This window comes from Nicotiana tabacum, chromosome 17 (assembly GCF_000715075.1).
Source record: "Nicotiana tabacum cultivar K326 chromosome 17, ASM71507v2, whole genome shotgun sequence".
In the NCBI taxonomy this organism is placed as follows: domain Eukaryota; kingdom Viridiplantae; phylum Streptophyta; class Magnoliopsida; order Solanales; family Solanaceae; genus Nicotiana; species Nicotiana tabacum.
Window position 1 is genome coordinate 36,885,074 of NC_134096.1, and position 20,518 is coordinate 36,905,591.

The 20,518-nt window shown below is 37.1% G+C and overlaps 1 protein-coding gene across 2 annotated transcripts; it reads right to left on the bottom strand.

Annotated features, from left to right (window-relative positions):
- Positions 1-47: 47 nt before the first annotated feature.
- On the bottom strand, positions 48-11,072 carry LOC107777286 (subtilisin-like protease SBT2.2). Of its 2 annotated transcripts, none has more exons than XM_075234199.1 (10): positions 10,523-11,072; positions 9,603-9,756; positions 9,093-9,490; positions 7,583-7,678; positions 6,706-6,778; positions 6,033-6,315; positions 3,474-3,793; positions 3,055-3,325; positions 2,666-2,947; positions 48-592 (listed from the first exon to the last, which is right to left on the bottom strand). In XM_075234199.1, exons 1-10 carry the CDS (start codon positions 10,756-10,758, stop codon positions 171-173), a joined length of 2,535 nt encoding a protein of 844 aa, XP_075090300.1. In that variant the 5' UTR covers positions 10,759-11,072; the 3' UTR covers positions 48-170. The 2 variants fall into 2 exon arrangements, with proteins under 2 accessions (XP_075090300.1, XP_075090301.1); XM_075234200.1 differs by lacking the exon at positions 10,523-11,072 and adding an exon at positions 10,015-10,189.
- Positions 11,073-20,518: the final 9,446 nt, after the last annotated feature.

A 20,518-nucleotide genomic window follows, 5' to 3' on the forward strand; every position in this document is an offset into this window, starting at 1 on the left:
GAAAACTCTTACTTCGAAATTATAAATATATAGGGGAGAGATTGTGATTGAGGAACTGAAAATTATCATTACTCAACGGATACCTACCTACCTACATTAGAAACACATTTACAGTGCCTGACAAATCAAACAATTGAATTCCTAACAAAATTACAAGATCAGAGATATCATCAGCTGTTAGTTGAGTGGTATGAGATTTTTACTATGACTGACAAAGGAATGTTTACAACATGACCTTGATTTCCCAATAATCCAATTCTTCCAAAGCTTGCTGTACTATTGTTCATGGTAGCATTGAAGAACACATTCAAGACCTGCTGCTGTCCACTTGCAACAAAAAATCGCTTTGGGGTAACCTTAACAGAAACTCCATAAGGTGCACTCCAACCGACGATATATGTTTCATTGCCAGCTATGTTGCTCAATGTTCTTTGAACTTTTCTTGATTGGTTCAGCTTTGATATTGTGATTGAAGGCATGTTCAGGTCAATTCCATTCATAGTAGAGACACCACAGCTCTCACCAGTGTAGTTCAGAAGCACAGGAGCTGATCCATTTATGCCACAGAGGAACGCCATGTAGTCGTTATAACCTACAAATCAGATTTCTAAATTCCATGTCTGACAGACAAAGATATGCTACAATGACGTATTCTGAACAAAGTCCGCCCTCAAAATAATTAGTCATTGTTTTCGGAAACATTTTTAAATGATTGTGTGTTTAACTACTCTCAACTCTCATTTCGATCAAAACTCATTTCTCATTTCAGTCAAAACTCGCGTAGCCCTTTATATGAAACAAATCGTATGCTTAGGAAACACGAGTCTATGACCTGGAATCGCAGTATGATGAGAACTAATCAACTAAATAGACAAATTTATAGTTTGAATTAGAGATGCAAAAACTACACTAGAAAGGTTTGCCCTAGCCTATCCTCTCAGTGACACTCCTTGCCAATAGATTGCGAGATTCCAAAAAATTTTAAACTACAGTAAATACCTCTATAGCGATTCTTAGCAATCTACACTTGTAGAAAGATCAACCTCTCACATTATGAAGAACGAGTTTAAACTAGAAAGCATTCTTATTATTGCACAAATGACGTTGATACAAGACCCAATTCTAAACTTCACAGACTAAGAAGGCTTCCTTATATAGAGGTTGGAAGAGAACAAGGATCTCATAATTGAGTTTCCTTGTGGAAACACAAGGTATAGACATAAAGACAATTATTGAGAACAATAATATAGGTTAAGGACAAACATTGACAACTGGCATTTACTTACTGATAGCACACTCGACTAAGATCTTAGTGGAGAATAAGAAAACCCTAATTAATACATTTGATTGGTTGATGCGTCTTGTCTGATGGACTGTGAGGTTGATTGCATAGTTAAAGGTCCTTCGATCCACCAATCTACAAGTCTTCTTTTGAGCAATGCCTTGCTCTGTCGTCTTTTACAAGTAGTGCGCCTGAACCACTTGTTTCTTTTCTCTTGCTTGTGAGCGAAATTTCTTTTTGATAAGAATAAGAAAAAGCTGATTTTTCCTTTCCTTGGTGGAGTATAGATTGATACATTCAGTTTGAATCCATTTATGTATATTGTATGTATCAATCTCATTTAGATCTTGAGAATCTTAGAAAAACACATTATTTAATTCGTTTAGTGCTTCATCATGCACGTTTAATTTTTTGAAACTGGTAAATAGTAGTGCTTCATCGTGCACGGTCCAATATGGACGGTTAGAGGTCTACTTCCAGCTAGCAAAATCTCCTGCGTTTGGCCAGATTTCCTTGGGGATTGTGTTCTTGGAAATGTATCTTCGGAGCGTATTAAGAAACAAGCGACTCAGATGCACTAAATGAAAAAGACGAAGGAGCATGTCTCTATTAAAAATAAAACATGGTCTAGGTTGGTGGATCGAAGAGAGATTGTCAAGTCCACAATCAACTCCATCTGTCACTCCATCAGACGAGGACATTATTAAGGTTGAGTAGATTTATTAAGGTTATTTTGCTCTCTTCAAGTGTGACCAAAGTTTTTCCTTTATTATTGGTTTCAATAATTTTCCTTGTGTCTTGCGTCTATCTATATGTCTATCTCTTGTGTCCAATAGGAATATCAATTATCGTATCCCGAAGGATTGTTCCCATCACTATATACGATAGTGTTCTTAGTTTGAGAATCCTAATCAAATATCCTTTTTGCAATAAAAAAATCGCCCGTTAGAACTCTCTTAGTTCTTTCTTCAAGCATGAGATAATGAACCCTAATACGAGTGTAATGTGTTGAGATTCACATTAGACGTACTTACTTCAGTTCATAGTTTTGTCTGATAATTAGGCTAGGCAAATTGTTGTATGGGATGTCCTTCGGAGCTACACTAAGCAAACCTTGTTTGGAAAACTTGCATCTAAAATTCAAACATAATTCGTCTCCTCAATTCTCATCATTCTGCAATTCTAGGAACTAAGCAAACCTTGTTTGGAAAACTTGCATCTAAAATTCAAACATAATTCGTCTACTCAATTCTCATCATTCTGCAATTCTAGGAACTACACTCACCCCCGAGATTATGAAATCTGTCATTTAGAAATGCCAATGAACAATAGTTTCTCCTCAACATCGTGGGTAAAGAGATCAAAAAGCAAAGAGTAGCTTACTTGTATCAAGAATAAGGCCTGGATCCAGTGCTGCAGTAGCATTCACGAATCCACTTCCCATGTCAAAAGGTGTTGCAGGAGACTGGTTTGAATCTGGGTTAGCATATGCACGCTGGGCTAATATTGGGCCCCCATATTTATTACGGAGAGAGGCTGTTGTAGAAAGGGCAGATCCAATTGCAGCAGGACTAAAGGTGGGGAATTTTTGCTTAATCAAGGCTGCTAAACCAGCAATATGAGGCGCAGCCATGCTTGTACCGGACATCATTGCAAAGCTTTCACCTAAATTATAGGAAGTACTTGAGTCAGCAAATATTGCTATATGAGTACCCCCACACTTTTAGAGGTAGTTCACGAGAGCATTGTTTAGTTCTTTTGATAAGGACTACCTTGAAATTCAATCGATTCAGCACCACGGGAACTCCAAGCAGCCCATACAGAATTTCCTGGAGCAACTAGGTTGGGTTTCAATATGTCTGCATCATCCACAGAACTGTCTTCTGGATCTGGCCCCCTTGCAGAATAGTACATAACCTTCGGAGCAGATAAGCTGAAATTAGCTTTTATTCCCCCTGAAATGCAGGCTACTGCCCCAAACTTAACAATTTTCTTTGTAGTTTCATCTTCCTCCAGTGAAGAATTGTAGTACTGAAGTAAAATCTGCCAAATTAATTAAGATCACCAAATTAAAATCGAAGATGAAAACTTTTGTGTAACAACACTCACAGAACGAGTAAACATGTAACCAAAATAATCTGTCCAAGTTGATCTATTCAGATCCTAAAAGCATTTACACATCCAAACTCACCTTAGAATCATCTTGGGAAGGAATTATAATTCCAGGTAATCTCATTGGAACCGGATTAAGTTGAAAACTGATAACAAAAGGATCCATGGAAAATACAACTCCAGCTGCACTAAGGTTCTCAGCAGTTTCCGAGGCCTGTTTAATGGTGGAAAGCCCAAGCACAAACCGGATGGAGTAGCTGCAAAGTAAGAGATTCCCTTGAACGAGAGTTTGATTGAACTTACTGGCATCTTGGCATTCACTGACATACATATCTTTAGCAGCTGTATCATTCAAAGCATGAATTGCAGAAACCAGCATGTACATGCCATCTGTTCCAGCTGTATACAAAAACAAAAAGAATCTGAGAGAGCAACATGACAAGGAACTATATGGAACTCCTTTAAAGGTTGTAAAGAAGTTTAGTTGGTCAAGGATACAGTACAGCACCACAACTATCAACTAAAGTTCTGTTTCATTGCAGCATTTCAGTGATTGTATCGACTTGAACACTAACCAACTTATGCTCAAAGATCCCCCCCCCCCCAAACCCGAAACCCCTCAAAAAATGCTTTTATAATTGAAAAAATCTTAGTGCACCAATGCCAAATTTACCACAAAGTACACCTAATTAGGTATACATTTTTTATGGAATCTCTGGCATCTAGTTAGGCAAACATTTTTTGGGGGATGTTACAGGATGCTTCTCAGCTTCCAAATCTGAAAAAGAACCTACAGTATTGAAGAAGACTAACAGCACGGAATTTACGTAGTTGAAAATTATCAACAAGAATATCTCCAAGAGAAAAGTTCTAGCCTGCTTGTGCACTTTCCTTAACAATTCAAGAGCATCCGCTTCCTCAAATTTAAAGGCAATCCTGTGATATCATTTCTCATTCTCCACTGATTTTGATAAGGAAATATTTGTTGAGATTATAAATACATGATAAGAAATTATATTTCACTTGTCCGAAAAAGATAGCTCTACTTTTCTTTCTAGGTAGTCCTAAAAAATAGCAACTACTTCCTGTAGATGAAAGATAGTTCACCTTTTACTTTCTCTCTGTTCTTTTTTTGAGAAGGAAAAAAAAATTACTTTCTCTCTGTTAGCCGTTAATGTTGAGTTCACACTATTCTTTCGTTCCTCTTAGTGCCGGGCTTTATCTAATGGTTTTTGTTTTGCTTTTCATCTATTTTCTGGTTCTGGTGATGTTGTTCTTTGTTTTATGGTTTCTATTGATGGTATTGATATATTGCCTCTTTTCGTCTTCTTTTCATCTTCTTGAGCCGAGGGCCTTTTGGAAACAGTCTCTCTACCCCTTGGGGTAGGGGTAAGGTCTACGTACACACTACCCTCCCCATACCCCACTACTGGGATTTCACTGGGTCGTTGTCGTTGTTGTTGTCTCTGTTCTTACAGACCTAAAGTAATTAAATAACCACACAGTTCCTCTCCAACAGTTAAAACTTTTGGATGAGGCGGTTCACGCAATTTATTGTGGCATTGGAGCATTTTCAGGAAATAATAATAAACATGTCTCGTATCTCTAACAATTCAACTTTTATCCGAGGCGGTTCATGTAATATAAAATCAGTAGCAATGTCAGGGAGAAGATATCATATTAAATTATGTAAACTGCATCATCTAGCTTGAAATGTTTGAGAGGGGACACTTATGTGTACTTATTTTAGGTTTGCCATATTATACACAAGTCTAATTGTTTTTCTTGGGCTAAGTGCATAATAAAGGGTGGCAATGAGGCTTGAATTCAAAAGTTCTTCACGCTTTTATACCATGTGAGAGATAAGAGAAAATATTAGAAGAAAGCATGAAAAACTTATGACTGACTGCTAACGACTCACTTTACAATGTATACAGTAATTTATCTAATGTCTCACACTACTTGTACATACTTAAATAAGTCTAAGTCAAACTATTTAGTCAAAGGTAATAGACCATGGCACCTTTAATATTCACTTGAGAAATCTAGTGATTGAAGCCTCTCGCAAAAGGATTCGTGCCTCGGATGCATTCCTTTAAGAGTAAGATATCCACACAAAGAGACTGACATGAAACAGATTGACTCGATACTAAGGTAGGGTCGACATCTGCCTCCCATCTGACGTCTCTATCAACTAACTTCTCTGGATCGGTACTAACTTACCATTTACTGCTTTTACCAAATCCAAGAGGGGCGATGCTCGATTTGGGGACCTATTACTTATTCTTTCCCAACTCGCTCCGGATTGCAACTGAGAGAGAGAGGAACAATTGACCTAGAGTCGCATTAATTATCTTTAGAAGTTCCAACAGGAAATTACTTAATTTAGTGCAGAGCAGTATAATTGGGTTGTCCACAACCACTATACTGAAGTGGTTGGTTATGGTACCTGATATTTGGTGCCAATTCCCTTTAAAGAAATACATAATTTTAACTCTACTCTTTACCTTCTTCTACAATTAAATTAGGACTAATTAAATGAGGGAGGGATTACAATAATGAGATACTTGTGGAAAGAACCAATCCATTCATATGCTCAAAATAGAATTAAATTTATCAATCACCAAGGACGACTTACACGCAAGTCCAACTCCAGATATGGTGATGTTGTTGCCCAGCACTATAGAGTTACTGTAAACCCTGTCATGGGTTGAAGCACCGACAGTGAAGATCCATGGGCTGAAGGAAGCAACACTCTTAGGTGATGGTCCAGTATTGCCAGCTGCTTGTACTACAAAAATGCCTGCTTTTACTGCTGACAGCAATGCCATGTCTATCGGATTAAAGAAAGTCGCCAAACCAGGAGGACGCCTGTTTGGAGTGATAGATAAACTGATTATGTCCACGCCATCCTGGGCTGCCTATAATTGTAAACAAACAAGTAGTGACCCAACCTAAGTGTGTATATATATATATATATATATATATATATATATGTGTGTGTGTGTGGGGAAATGAATATGCCCTCCATCCATAAAAACTTGACCTGCTTTCCATTCTATTCTGTCCCAAAAATTAGACCTATTTCGGCAGATACATTTTTCACCTTCCAACAATTCAAATATAAAGTAGCACGACTATTTTATGTTACTGAAACTTTATGTGACATTTTCCCAAGATATGCTAACAACATCTGCAGTATATTTGTTTCCTTTCCTCACTGTATCCAAAAGTCAAAAACCAGCACATCCTTTTCTCTTTTTATTTTTCTTTAAATGTTTTCCACTATCTAGCTAAAAATAAAAACCTACCTGGTCTATGGCAGCAACGACATCTGCAGCAAAGCCACCGAAACTCTTGTATAATGCCTTGTAAACTGCAATGCTAGAAATATGGCACGTAATCTATATCTGCTCCAATAATAATTTGTAGCAAGAGAGATATAAGGAAATTAACTCCTCGTCTGAAACTCTGAATTGAAAAGAAAGCACTGGAGGCTTGAGTTATGAGCACTTCGTTTTTTTTTTTTTTGGATGAAGTAGGTGGTATTATAAATGGCATCAAGTAGATGCATAATAGCAAAAGCACAGCAGTGAGCGTTTGTTAGCTCTGTTACAATGAGGCCTATGCTAAGGATAAAGAGCTAACAAAGTCCAAAAGTTTGACATGAGAATCTACAGGGGACAAACTATCCCAGCTTTGGAAACTTAAGAAGATCAGATCAGTAATAGTAGATTTCTAGTCAATTTCCCCAAGTGCTCACAACTCAAGCACTTCCTAGTACTCAAGGATCCCCCTCCCCTAAACAATGGATTCAGATTTCCATAACTTCGCTAATTTTCACTTTTCAGACAACATGTGCTAATTGTAATGTTTGGTTAACTCCTGAAAAGTTGATCGGAATCATTTTGGTACAAATGAACCATTTGCTAAAGTTAAATTGTCAAGAGCTCTTGCATTTGAGCATACTTGCATGCAAATTTTAGGCCCACAAGATGCACACAACAAAGAGCTTATAGAAGATATGGAAAAGAATTAAAACATAAGTTGATTGCAACACTGTGATTCCCTAAACTATAGTGATGATAGCTACATTTTTTGGAATCTCTTCTGCATGTTGAGCATCACCTCTCAGGTTGATATCGGTAAATCAAATATGAAAAGAAAAATTAACTTCAGATTTCTTACTGTGAATGAGGAGCCATTCCACTAGCATTTCCAAAGTTATGTCCAGCTACAATAACGGGGATCCCATGGTTCCCTGCTGCAATAGAAGCTGTATGCCTGTTCAATTAAGAAAATCAAGCTACTTGGTGGTAGATACTATTTTCAGTAACTTAAACCTTGCAGTAAAGGCAGCTGAATATTCTAAACATCAAAATTGATGATATCAAGAAGGTTTGAATCAAACAAGGTCCTATCTTTTCTTTATTTTTCTTACTGTTGCTTTTTCTTTTCTGTGTTTTCTGGAACCTTGAAAATCAAGTCGTGGTTGTTCAATTACCAATTATTTGTTGGACAGAGTAAATTTGATATCAGCAAGGATTCAAATCAGGTAACTGTCATCAAATTAGACATTGGCATCTTCTGCGTCTGTTGAATTGTATTCTTTCTGAATTTATTAATGGAAAGGTGGTCCATTTAACATTTGAAATAAATGAAACCTCAGCAATTGGATTTCCATAAAAGATATTGGATATAGCATCTCCCCGGTCCAGACTGCACCACATTCTTAGAGTATCATGCTCAACTGTTGATAGTTCCATGAATGATGCATTATGGCCAACAAAATAAGAACTTTACATATCCTAAAGAGGCTTCAGAGAGGCCTTGATCAAAAAGTGCTAATCTGGGGTAGCCTATTAAGTTTCCTTCTTTATTTTTCACCGACAAAGTAGGGCTGTGATGAAGTTAAACGGAGAAACATGGTTAGTTGAGGATTCATATAGCCGACCGAGGTGTAGTTGTTTATAAAGTAGGCCTAAAGTTCATATTATTATCATGTACAGATTTTGAATATGAAGATAGTTGCTGAAGTTGAACAGCAGAGTTTTGGGGTCCCACAATTTTAACTTTGGATAAGAGATTATTTTACAGGTTTAAACAAAAAATTCAAAATTTTAAACCTAAAGGAGAGACATATCAACTTCTTTAGAGAATGCTTGATGCAGCGTTTCTTAGGAACCTACTGTAGCTTCACATTCAGTGCCAAGGTAAAATTAAAAGATCAAAGTTGGTAGGATGCAAAGAAACAAATGATATATACAGCTATAGCTGATCAGAGTGCTGGCAATTTTCACATAGCCTATTCGCATCTCCTTCATCATTTTCAAGTTTTTAATTCAATTTTGATAACCGAGAAATCCTCAAGGGGGCCAGTGGTGCATGAGTTGAAACTCGGTGGAAATGGGCCCACCCCTCTATCTTTCTCCACTTAAATACCAGGCTTTTGTTCGTTATCAAAACCGAAATACTTCAGTGGTTCCTTCACCATTTTCAAGTCTTATTCGTACAGAGAAAGTTTGATGACCCGAAATCATATATAAAGGAGGTGGATCACCAAAAATTATACTTCAGAAGAAATGAAGAAACATATTAATCATGATCAAGAGCAACAACATTCAGTGTGCCCATGTTGAATACCAAATAAGCCACAAAAAGCTACAAAGAAAATGCCCATATGGTAGAGAACACTTACGTTCCATGACCATCACCATCAAAAGGAGAAGCATAGTCCTTAGTTGCATTAAATATACCCCTGGTTATAGCAGATGCTGCAAAATGACGGGCACCAACAAGCTTCCTGTTGCAAGATCCGGATGGAAAATCTTGTGTGACCTCACAAATGCCAGAAAAGTGCTCGGGAACAGGATATGTTTGCTCAGGTGAATTATCGGAGAAGCTGGGGTGTGTAGGATCAATTCCAGTGTCAATGAAACCAATCACAACGCCTTCCCCTGCAGTTCCATATCCACCTTCTTGAGCCCATGCCCCACGAGGTAGACCTAGGAACTCTGGTGTATGTGTAGTAGCAGTTCTGACGGAGAACTCCAAAACAATGTTTGACACTTCTCTCCTCCTTGCAAGCTTGAAAGCCTTCAAATTGAACAAATACACGGAAGTCACAAAAGCCTGTGTAATGAGTAATGACTTAACTATGTATGACGTGTTAAAGATAATTCTAATTTCTACATAACTGCCAACATACCTGCAGAGGTGTTACAAACACAGCAAATCCATTGATCAAGTAGTGGTAGCTGCAAACTTTTAGATACTTTTCTCCTCTTAATGCCCTCCTCAATAAAGAATCATGCATTTGAGAAACGTAGGAACCATTCATTCGATCTATATGCGAAATATTGCTGATTCAGAAAGAAAAAAAAACTCAGTAATATTACTGAAGAAGTGAACTTCTCAATTTCACATAAGAAGAAAGAATGCAATGAATTATTAAGTTAGAGTTTAGCCATGAAGAAGTGTAAAATTTACCGCCAAAAATCAGTTAAGCTTCATTCCATAAGAATTCTAACATAATAATTCATTGCATTCTGATTCTCTATCAGTGAAAACTCAACACTAAAAAACAGAAACTTTCAAATAAATAACCTTCTTTAACTTACAAATCAAGAACTTCAAACACTTTAATAATTACAAATGCTCCAAGACAAATAGAATGCTGAAGCCAGTAAAAGGCTTTAATTACACATGCCCAAAAGTTACAACTAAAAACACCCCCTTTTCATTGAACAAAATAGCTGAAATTGAACAACCAAAAAGTGGGGTAAGCACAAAAAAGGCCACTCGTTAGAAGCAACGTAGAAATAAAGGGTAGATTTATGGGTGTAACAACAATAACTGCTACACTTTAATACCATAAAAGTTGGGTCAGCTATATGAATCTTCAATATCCTCACCACTCCATTTGAAACCATCCAATTCACAATATTCAATAGAGTTTAAGTTCTACGCACTTATTTAAAAATATTTATCTAATTAGTTCAGGTAAACAGTAATTGCACGTAACTCTATTTAATATCATGCTATAAAAAAAATTAAATTAGACTAATAGTGTAAAAAATTTGTTACACTGCCAGTGTAATACAGTTAAAAAAAATAAGAAATTAATACCTTGGTATGTCCAGTCTGGTAACTCTACCATTTGTGGAGTGGTGTTGATTCTTCACCCTCAGTTCTCCATAAAAATGAGAAATAGGAGCTTTTTTCAGAGTCACAATATACACTGCGGCAGTAGCTGAATCAGCATTCTCTTGAGACCAGCCACAACCCACAAATATCCCCAAAAATAACACCCCCATTAATAAACTGAACCAAATAGACCTCTTCATTTTGAGTATAACCCTCATTCAAGAATGAGGGTGAAACAGGACAAAATCCTTTTTATTTTCACCAAAAACAACTACTCATTTGCTTCTCCAAGAAACCAGAAGAAGTAAACAAGAGTACAAGAATTGTGTTAGCTTAGTAAAGGGTACAAAGCAAGCTCAATTATGGACTTCTTTCTTTTATATATATAAAATAAAATATAGAGAGATGTATTTAATGAGTGAGCTACAGAAAAGAAGAGAAGCTGTGCAACTTTCTTGGGTAGTGTGCATATGAACGTCTTGTGTATTCATTAAAAAATAAAATTTTCGCATTTTACGGTCCCTTATGTTTTAGGGGTGGGTTTAAAGCGATCCTCTATAAATTATACTCCTGCGCAATTTTGGTCTCTAAATATTTAAGAAACTCTAATTATTAGATTTGATGAGACCTATAAAAAAATTAAGATTTAACATGGACTCAGATTTGAAGCTGCACTTTTTGAAGTTTCTGCTACTTTTGTCAAAATCTAGAATCTGGTGCAATTTTTGGAGATGTCATTGTTTGCTATTTAATTTATTTTTGATGTTTGGTGCAATTTTAAGTATTGCGGTTCCTAAGATTTGATAAGACTTTCTTGATCTTTCAAGTTAAATTTTGTTTTTCTCACGTCATGTTAAATTTAATGGTCAGAATCTATTAGATATTTGACGGACACTAAATATGTTTACTTTTGACAAACTTAAGAAATTAAAACTGCTGAGAATATATTTAGAAGACCACTTTAAATCTACCCCAAACTTAAGAGATCAACTTTGTCATTTTGTCAACAATATTGCATAAGGAAAATCGTACTTTCCTATTGTTTTTGTCATTTTGCTGCTGTCGGATTTATTACTCACATGTCTTCATTTGTTATAACGGTTATATTTTTCAATAATTTTCTGTACCGTTTCTTATGCTGAACAACACTATCTTATAAAAAAATGAAACTTGGGATTCTGAAATTAAAAGAAAATGAATTATTTTTGGCCCTCCTAAGTTTTTTATACTATAATAAATTCAGATTTCTCATTGTTACGGTAAAAATGCTGGCACTCCGAGAAAAGACAGATCTATGTTTGACCAAAAGGCGCTGCAGAACTTTGTCGCCAAGAATGTTTATTATTGGATACTTTTCTCCTAACTAATTGCGGATACAAGACTTATATGTAACAACTCGTTCAGTCGTTTTGAGTGTATTAGCCCCAATTTTTTATTTATTATTTTTTTCGTATCTGTTTTTGCTTATGTGACTTGCCGGGAGGTCTTGTTTTTTGTTTCGGAGTGTTTTGGGATACTTAGTCCCTAAAACGGAAGTTTAACCTGATCTCGTCACTACTCGACCGAGGTTAGGCTTGACACTTACTGTGTACCGTTGTGGTGTACTCATGCCCTTTCCTGCATATGTTTTTTTCGTGTGCAGATCCAGGTTCATCGTACCAGCCTCATCACTAGTTGCAGTCGCTGCTGCTTATTGGATACTTCAAGATACATCTGCCCGCGCCCGTAGATCCTCGGAGTCCCCCTCTATCCCCCTATGTTCATTTTTTTCCTCCTCTTTCTATAGAAAAGATGTATAGAACATTTAAGACTTTTTAGTAGCGTGTGACTTGCGGGTTTTCGGGTTTTGGGAATTGGTGATAATTGTATATGCCGAGTGGCATCCAATTGCTTATTAGATATTTGTTACTGTTAGTGGTTTATGTTCAAGTTTTTATCTCATTTCTGCAAAGTGTTAGGCTTACCTCGTAGAGACTAGGTGTCGTCACGACAACTCACAGAGGGATAAATTGGGTCATGACAATAAAGCCTCTAATATCTAATACAATTCGGATCTGGAGTCACAACTCACGACCTTCTAAGATTTTCTACAAATTGAGTCTGACCGAAATACAACTATTCTGAATGAAAAAAACAGTAAAATAAGGAAAATAGAAAGGGCTCAAAGGTCTGCGGACGCCAGCAGATCTACCTTGAGTCTCCGATAAGCAAGTCCGGACTGCCGAGTCTCACGATCAGCTAGGGCCGGTACCAAAATCTGCACAAGAAGTGCAGAGTGTAGTAGTATGAGTACAACCGACCTCATGTACTCATAAGTGTCGAGCCTAACCTCGACGAAGTAGTGACGAGACTATGACAAGCACCCACATAATAAACCTGTACAGATAACAGTATATGTACAAGAAAATAACAATAACAATTAAACATGTACTATTAGGAGGGGGACATACTAAAGGGGCACACGATATAAGAGATACAACGGAAATGATAACCAGAACAGTCAACATGCTTTTAACCAGTGAAAACAACTAAACACAATGAAGAAAATTGCACGGCATCACCCTTCGTGCTTTTACTCTCAACCTCACAATGAAAATCAATAGATACGACATTGCATCACCCTTCGTGCATTAACTCTCTAACATGGCACGACATCACCCTTCGTGCTTTAACACTCACAATATGGCACGGCATCACCCTTCGTGCATTAACACTCACAATATGGCACGGCATCACCCTTCGTGCATTAACACTCACAATATGGCACGACATCACCCTCTGTGCATTAACACTCACAATATGGCACGATATCACCCTCCGTGTATTAACACTCTCCTTTACCACATAATAATGAACAAGTAATAGTAGGGAGGTAGAATCAACAAGAGCAAGTTTTACTTCAATAATGGTTCCAAAATACCAATCTCAACTTTGGAATCAATACTCAATTATCACAAAAGCCTGTAAACACGAGTTGTGATGGCACCTAACCCGACCCGCTAGGTAAGCCATTTATCAACTATCAAATTCCAATGAAATTTAACAAGACAATTAAGTAAAAGAAGATATCTAAATGTTATACATTCCCGAAGGACTGGTAGTACAAATCATGAGCTTCTAAAATTATAATTTACAAAGTTGGTATGAAATAAATATATCATCTGTTTGAAATATACATAAACAGATTTTTATAAATCTAAGGCTACCAAGAACAAGAGGCAGCTACGACCAGAACACAGGTACATCCTCAAATCCAGGTCACATCGATCCCAGCAACATCAGCATCCAATATCTGCACGCAAGGTACACTTCTGAGTCATATAGATGATGTCGAACTCACTTAGCAATATCCTAACCTTAGGTTGAAAGTAGTGACGAGCTGAAATAAAGATCGGGTCCAACACCAATAGCCAACAACAGTCCATAACAATGTAAATCAAGTAATAAAAGAAGTAACTCAGAGATAAAATGCCCAGCTTAATCATAATTTCTAAAAATAGTTCTGCCTCTCAAGTGTATCAGTGAAAACTCAAGTCCTTTCGCGAAGTTGCCAAAAATATGAGTAAGTTTGAAAACAATAATTTTTCCAAAGATCCTTCATCAATAAATAAGATGTTTTATTTTCTTTCAGATAGCTAGTGAAAAATGCATCACTATGCCCATATGCCAATATGTGTGAAAAGTCATGAATGACGTGATATCGTACATCATGAGAAAAATGCTTATTTATACATGTATGTCAAATGTGCATGTCAATGCGATGTAACTCAGTGATAAAACCATATGCATACTCTCAGAGTATCATTTCACTCAGTCCTCCCAGTCACTCAGTCCTCCCAGTCACTCAATCCTCTCATTCACTCAATCCTCTCAATCGCTCGGCACTCACACTCGACACTCAACACTCGTACTCAGTAGGTACCTGCGCTCACTGGGGATATGTACAGACTCCGGAGGGGCTCCTTCAGCCCAAGCGCTATAACAAGTCAATCATGGCATAAATTAGTCAACCATGTTGCAGCGTGCAGCCCGATCCCATAAATAATATATATAAAGCCAATATGGCCTGTTGCGGCGTGCAGCCCGATCCCATAATCATCCTCACAATCAGGCCCTCGGCCTCACTCAGTCATCAATCTCTCCAGTCTCTCAGGCTCACAATGTCATGAAAATTAACCTAAAATGATGATATTATGAATCAATAAATAGCAACAGAGACTGAGAGATGATATAAAATGAATGAACATGACTGAGTATGAAGTTACAATTTAAACAAATAATTTGACACCAGAAATGACCTCGGTGGGTCCCAATAAGGCAATAATACCAACATTTGCCTAAGCACGATTTCTAACATGAGTCACAGCTCAGTTTCTCTAACACATAAAAATACATAGAAAAATATGAGTTAATTGACTATAAAGCTCTACGGAATCAACCGAGTCTTAATTTCTACGGTGCACGCCCACACGCCCGTTACCTAGTATGTGCGTCACCTCTAAATAATTCACATAACACGTATAATCAGGGTTCATACACTCAGCTCCAAGATTAGAGATGTTACTTACCTCAAACTGTGTAATTTCTTACTCCGCTATGCCCTTGTCTCGAGAATTGATCTCCGGAAGCGTCGTATCTAGACATAATTAATTCGTTTCAGTCAATACAAATTATAGGAATCAATTCCATATGAAAATATAATTTTTTCCCACAAAAATCAAAAATTTAACTCAAAAATTGCCAGTGGGGCCCATATCTAGGAATCCGACGAAACTCACAAAATCCCACAACCCATTCAATTACGAGTCCAACCATACTAATTTCACTCAAATCCGACTTCGAATCGACATTCAAATCCCAAAAATTTATAATTTCCCCCAAATTTCCATCTCAAAATACTAATTGAATGATGAAAACAATGATATATTCATGTATATTAACCAAATTTGAGTTAGAATCACTTACCCCGATGAATTTCTTGAAAAATCCACGAAATTCGTCACAAATCGAGCTCCCAACGTCCAAATGTGAAATAATACCCTAACCCTCGGTTATATTGTACCACGTCTGATCTCCTAATGTGCGGTCCGCACATTTTCAAGTGATGTCCGCACATTTTCAAGTGCTGCGGCCTCAATCCAAATTATGCGGCCGTACTTCATAGTGACTGCACTACTAGGCTTTAGTAAAATGCCCATAACATTCTGTGCAAATGTGCAAATGTTAACGCTATACCTTTCTCGAAACTAGATTCAAAGTGCTACAACTTTTATTTTTTAATAATCTCCAAATTCCTTGTATATTAAAACATATAAGCTTCCAAAGTCGGACCAGCGAACCTGCAAAATCACCTTTCTTCGGCCGCGAGAAGAATTCTACGGACCGCACAATTTCAACTGCGGTTCGCACATCTTCAAGTGCGGTCCGCACAATTCCTACTGCCCCATCACTTTGGGAGTTTGCGGCCGCACTTCTGCACTCTAAAATGTGCCCTCCGCACTTTAACTGTTCCATAATATCGTCAGAGTGCCGAAATGCCCGGACTCGCTCAAAACTCACCCTGGAACTCATTCGAGCCACTCGGGATCCCATTAAATATACCAACAAGCCATGTAACATAATACGAACTTACTCGGGGTTGCAAATCACGTCAAGCAACATCGAAATTCCAATTTACACCTCGATTCAGACTTAAAAGTTTCAAACTTTTTAATTTACAAAACTCGTGCCGAAACATACTAAATGAATCCGGAATGACTTCAAATTTGGCACACAAGTCATAAATAACATAACAAAGCTATTCTAATTTCCAGAATCAGATTCCGATCCCGATATCAAAAAGTCAACTTCCTGGTCAAACTTCCAAACTTAAATTTCTATTTTAGCCATTTCAAGCCTAATTTAACTACGGATTTCTAAATAATTTTTCGGATACGCTCCTAAGTCCACAATCACCATACAGAGCTATTGGAATCATTAAAATTCTATTCCGGGGTCGTTTACACATCAGTCAATATCTGATCAACCTTTTCAATTTAAGTCATATAACCAATTACCCCGGCAAGTCACATAACCACTGTAAAGAATAAATTTAGCAGTAAATGGGGGAGCGGGGTTGTAATACTCAAAACTACCGGTCGGGTCGTTACATTAACATATTCAATGATTGCAGTTGGATCCATATTCTAATATTTCCTCTGGAGTTTAGAACTCGTAGAAGCGAGAATGATACGTATAATAGCAAGACATTTTTTTAAGTGTTTCTGATAATCCTTGGTTCTTTGAGCATCATTCTCTGGTGAGATTATTTTTGCAGGATTATCGATCACATCAATGAGCTTTTCATGCATGAGAACAATTCTCAAATTTCTATACCAATCATCAAAGTTTGGTCCTACCAACTTGTTGGTCTCGAATATTTCTCGCAATGATATAACAGACATATTGAGAAATTTAAAATATGAAAAAGAAAAGGCAATAATATAAGAACATATTTACATATATCATAAAGACATGGATTTTATCTAAATGATATTTCCACTAATTATTTTAAACTATTTACCCTCATTATAGTTTAAGAAATCTCTATTTCTTTTAGTGGAATAAAGGAATCCTTTAACAATATGCATGAGCCCCTTGGATGTCAAGTCGTTTCTCACATATATTTTAAAGGTAGGTACTCTTACCAATTGTATCCCCATACAATATCCTTAAATAGCTCTATGTCAAATAGTCCCCTGGTAGTCAGGTCGATCTTATTGGCATAATTGAGTTCAACCATCATGAAAGCAAAGAACTTATTAAATTTTATACTCCCTCAGGTATTCCAAGCTTCTAGTGTAAAATTAAATAATTCTTCCAATCCATGCATCTAATGCAATAAATAATTTTAACATATTCTCGAACTATAGGTCTCCTGGTTGTCAGGTCGCTCCTTATAAATAAAAAATAAATAAAATTATTTATTTTGATGGATATCTTTACAATAAAATATATTATATTTTATTATTTAAGAACTCAAATTTTAGTAAGAGGGTATTGTTACTAAAATAATTTTTAATAACATAAAGATAAAATCTTTTATAGCATGTGAATTTAGTTCAAGTTGTCTATATGCTTAGTCCTAAATTAATTTACATCACATGTAATAAATAATTCAAAATTATGTAATGAACAAGCACGTGACATAAAACAAAATTCAACATTCTTCTAACATGTTTAATCTATATATATCATATAAAAATAATTCATGCCAAAAAACTATTATTAATTAATATCTCATGAACTAATAGCAATTAAACTAGTAGTAGAATCCAATAACCTATTATAGATTACCGTCGTATCTAATACAAAAAATTTCAAATTCAAGTTACGAACTAGTAACGACCCGACCGGTCGTTTTAAGAGTAATAGCCTCGATCCCCTATTAACTTCTTTCCCCAAAATCTATTTTTGCTATTGTGACTTGCCAGGAGGTTTTGGTTTTGGTTTCGGAGTGTTTTGGGATACTTAGTCCCTAAATGGAAGCTTAAGCCTTAGGATTTTGAATGTAGTCAGAACTATGTGAAGACGACTTCGTAATGGAGTTCTGTCGGTTCCGTTAGTTTCGTTGGGTGAATTTGGATTTAGGGGCATGTCCACATTATATTTTGGAGGTCTGTAGTTGATTTAGGCTTGAATTGGCGAAAGCCGAATTTTTAGAGATTTTGACTGGAAGTGAACTTTTTGATATCAGGTTCGAATTTCTATTTCGGAAGTTGGAGTAGGTCTGTAATATCAAATATGACTTTGTGTGCAAAATTTGAGGTCAATCAGACATGATTTGATATGTTTCGGCATCAGTTGTAGAAATTTAAAGTTTCAAGTTCATTAAGTTTGAATCGGAGGGTGATTCGTATTTTTAGTGTTATTTGATATGATTTGAGGGCTCGACTAAGTTCATATGGTATTTTTGAACTTGTTGGTATATTTGGTTGAAGTACCGGGGGCCTCGGGTGTATTTCGGATCATTATCGGATGCGTTTTGGACTTAGAGAAATTGCTGAAGTTCTGTGATCTGGTGCATATGGTTTCCTTATACGCGATCGTGAGAGAGGGGCCGGGGTCGCGATCGTGTAGGCTCAGCTGGGCAGAGGAAGTTTTGTTCTTCGCGTTCGCAGGCATAACGATGCGAACGCGTAGTGGTGTGAAGTGGTGCTTCGCGAACGCGTGGACAAGGTCGCGTTCGCGTAGAGTTAAGGAGGCTAAAGCTGGGCCACGCGCTTTGCTCATCACGAACGCATGAAAACTTTCGGGATCGTGTAAGTCTGAGAGCCAGCACATCGCGTTCGCTTGGTATTTTGCGCATTCGCGTAGGGTTAAATCCAGGGGCAGCGAAGTTGTTCTTCGCGATCGTAAGGCTATTTCCGTGATTGCGATTAAGGAATCACTGGGCAGACTTATATCATTTCAAAATGAGGGTTTGGCCATTTTTATGAAAATTGAGTTTGGGAGCTCGGAATTGGACGAGATTTTGAGGGATTTTCAGAGATATCGATTGGGTAATGATTCTACACTCCATTTTGGTTATATACCAATAATCTATCATTAATTTCATCATTTAATTTTGGATTTTGGGTGAAAATTGGGGAAAATGGAAAGAAGTTCTTCAACCAAGATTTTGGATTTTGATTGGGATTTTGACATCAGATTTGGATTGGTACGAGTGAACTCATGAGTGAATGGGTGTTCATATTTTGTGACTTTTATCCGATTCCGAGACGTGGACCTGGGGAGGCTTTTTGGGGTGATTTTCTAATTTCTTGCTTCAACTTTGATTTTATTAATTAGATTAGTTTCTTATAGTTATATTTATGGTATGTAATTTATTTTTGCTAGATTTGGGCCATTCAGAGTCGAATATTCGTGGAAAAGGCATTGTTATCGATTGATTGAGCTTGGTTCGAGGTAAGTGGCTTGCCTAACCTTCTGTGGGGGAAATTCTCTTAGGATTTGGTACTGTTGTGATATGTGAGCGTCGTGTACGTGAGGTGATGAGTACGTACACTGGCTATTTGTTATAAAACCCGATTTATTTTTACTGAGTAGCAAATCAAGTTTTTTCTTTAATTTGAGTTATACCATTTAAATGAGTATTAGTCTGTTTCCATTCTTAATTGAGCTATTCCAATATGTGTAGTTATCCTGCTTAGTCTAATATCGCATGTCTACGTGCTTTAACTGCTTATTTGAACTCTGTGAAAAATGCCTAGTTGATTTCCTGCTTTTCCGTGTTCTTTATCATTATAATTGTAGAAAACTTGCTATTAACTGTTGTATTTGTCGGTTTGAGTTGTGTGTTTACTTTTGAGACTACGAGGCGGTTCCTCGGGAGTTCTCCCTATATATTTACTTTTGAGACTACGAGGCAGTTCCTCGGGAGTTCTCCCTGCACATTTACTTTTGAGAATATGAGGCGGTTCCTCGCGAGTTCTCCATGTATATTTACTTATGAGACTACGAGGCGGTTCCTTGGGAGTTCTCCCTGCATATTTACTTTTGAGACTACGAGGCGGTACCTCAGGAGTTCCTCCTGTATATTTATTTTAGGACTACGAGACGGTATCTCGGGAGATCCCCTGATGTTTATCCTTGTGCGTTGCACTGTTGCCTTGCTGTGTTTCCTTCTGTTAAATTCTAGTCTCTTATTATACTGTACATTCTCCTGCTTATTTATTATATACCAGTGGGCCTGACCTGACCTCGTCACTACTCGATCGAAGTTAGGATTGGCACTTACTGGGTACCGTTGTGGTGTATTCATGCTACTCTTCTGCACATATTTTTGTGCGCATATCCAAGTACTTCTTATCAGCCCCGCTACTAGCTGAGAGTGCTTGCTGTTGTACGACGACTTCAAGGTACATCTTCCACGTCCGCAGACCTCGGAGTGCCCCTCTATTCTCTCATATGTCATTTACCTTCTTTACTTCTTTTGTT

What these genes read in the sequence shown, in the direction of transcription:
- LOC107777286 (XM_075234199.1), bottom strand. Translation starts at nt 10,758, where the DNA reads ATGAGGGTTATACTCAAAATGAAGAGGTCTATTTGGTTCAGTTTATTA. An exon ending in CTTCCCAAGATGATTCTAAG is followed by an intron (nt 3,326 to 3,473) that starts GTGAGTTTGGAT and finishes TTAATTTGGCAG; the next exon opens with ATTTTACTTCAGTACTACAA. An exon ending in TGAATCGATTGAATTTCAAG is followed by an intron (nt 2,948 to 3,054) that starts GTAGTCCTTATC and finishes CCTATAATTTAG; the next exon opens with GTGAAAGCTTTGCAATGATG.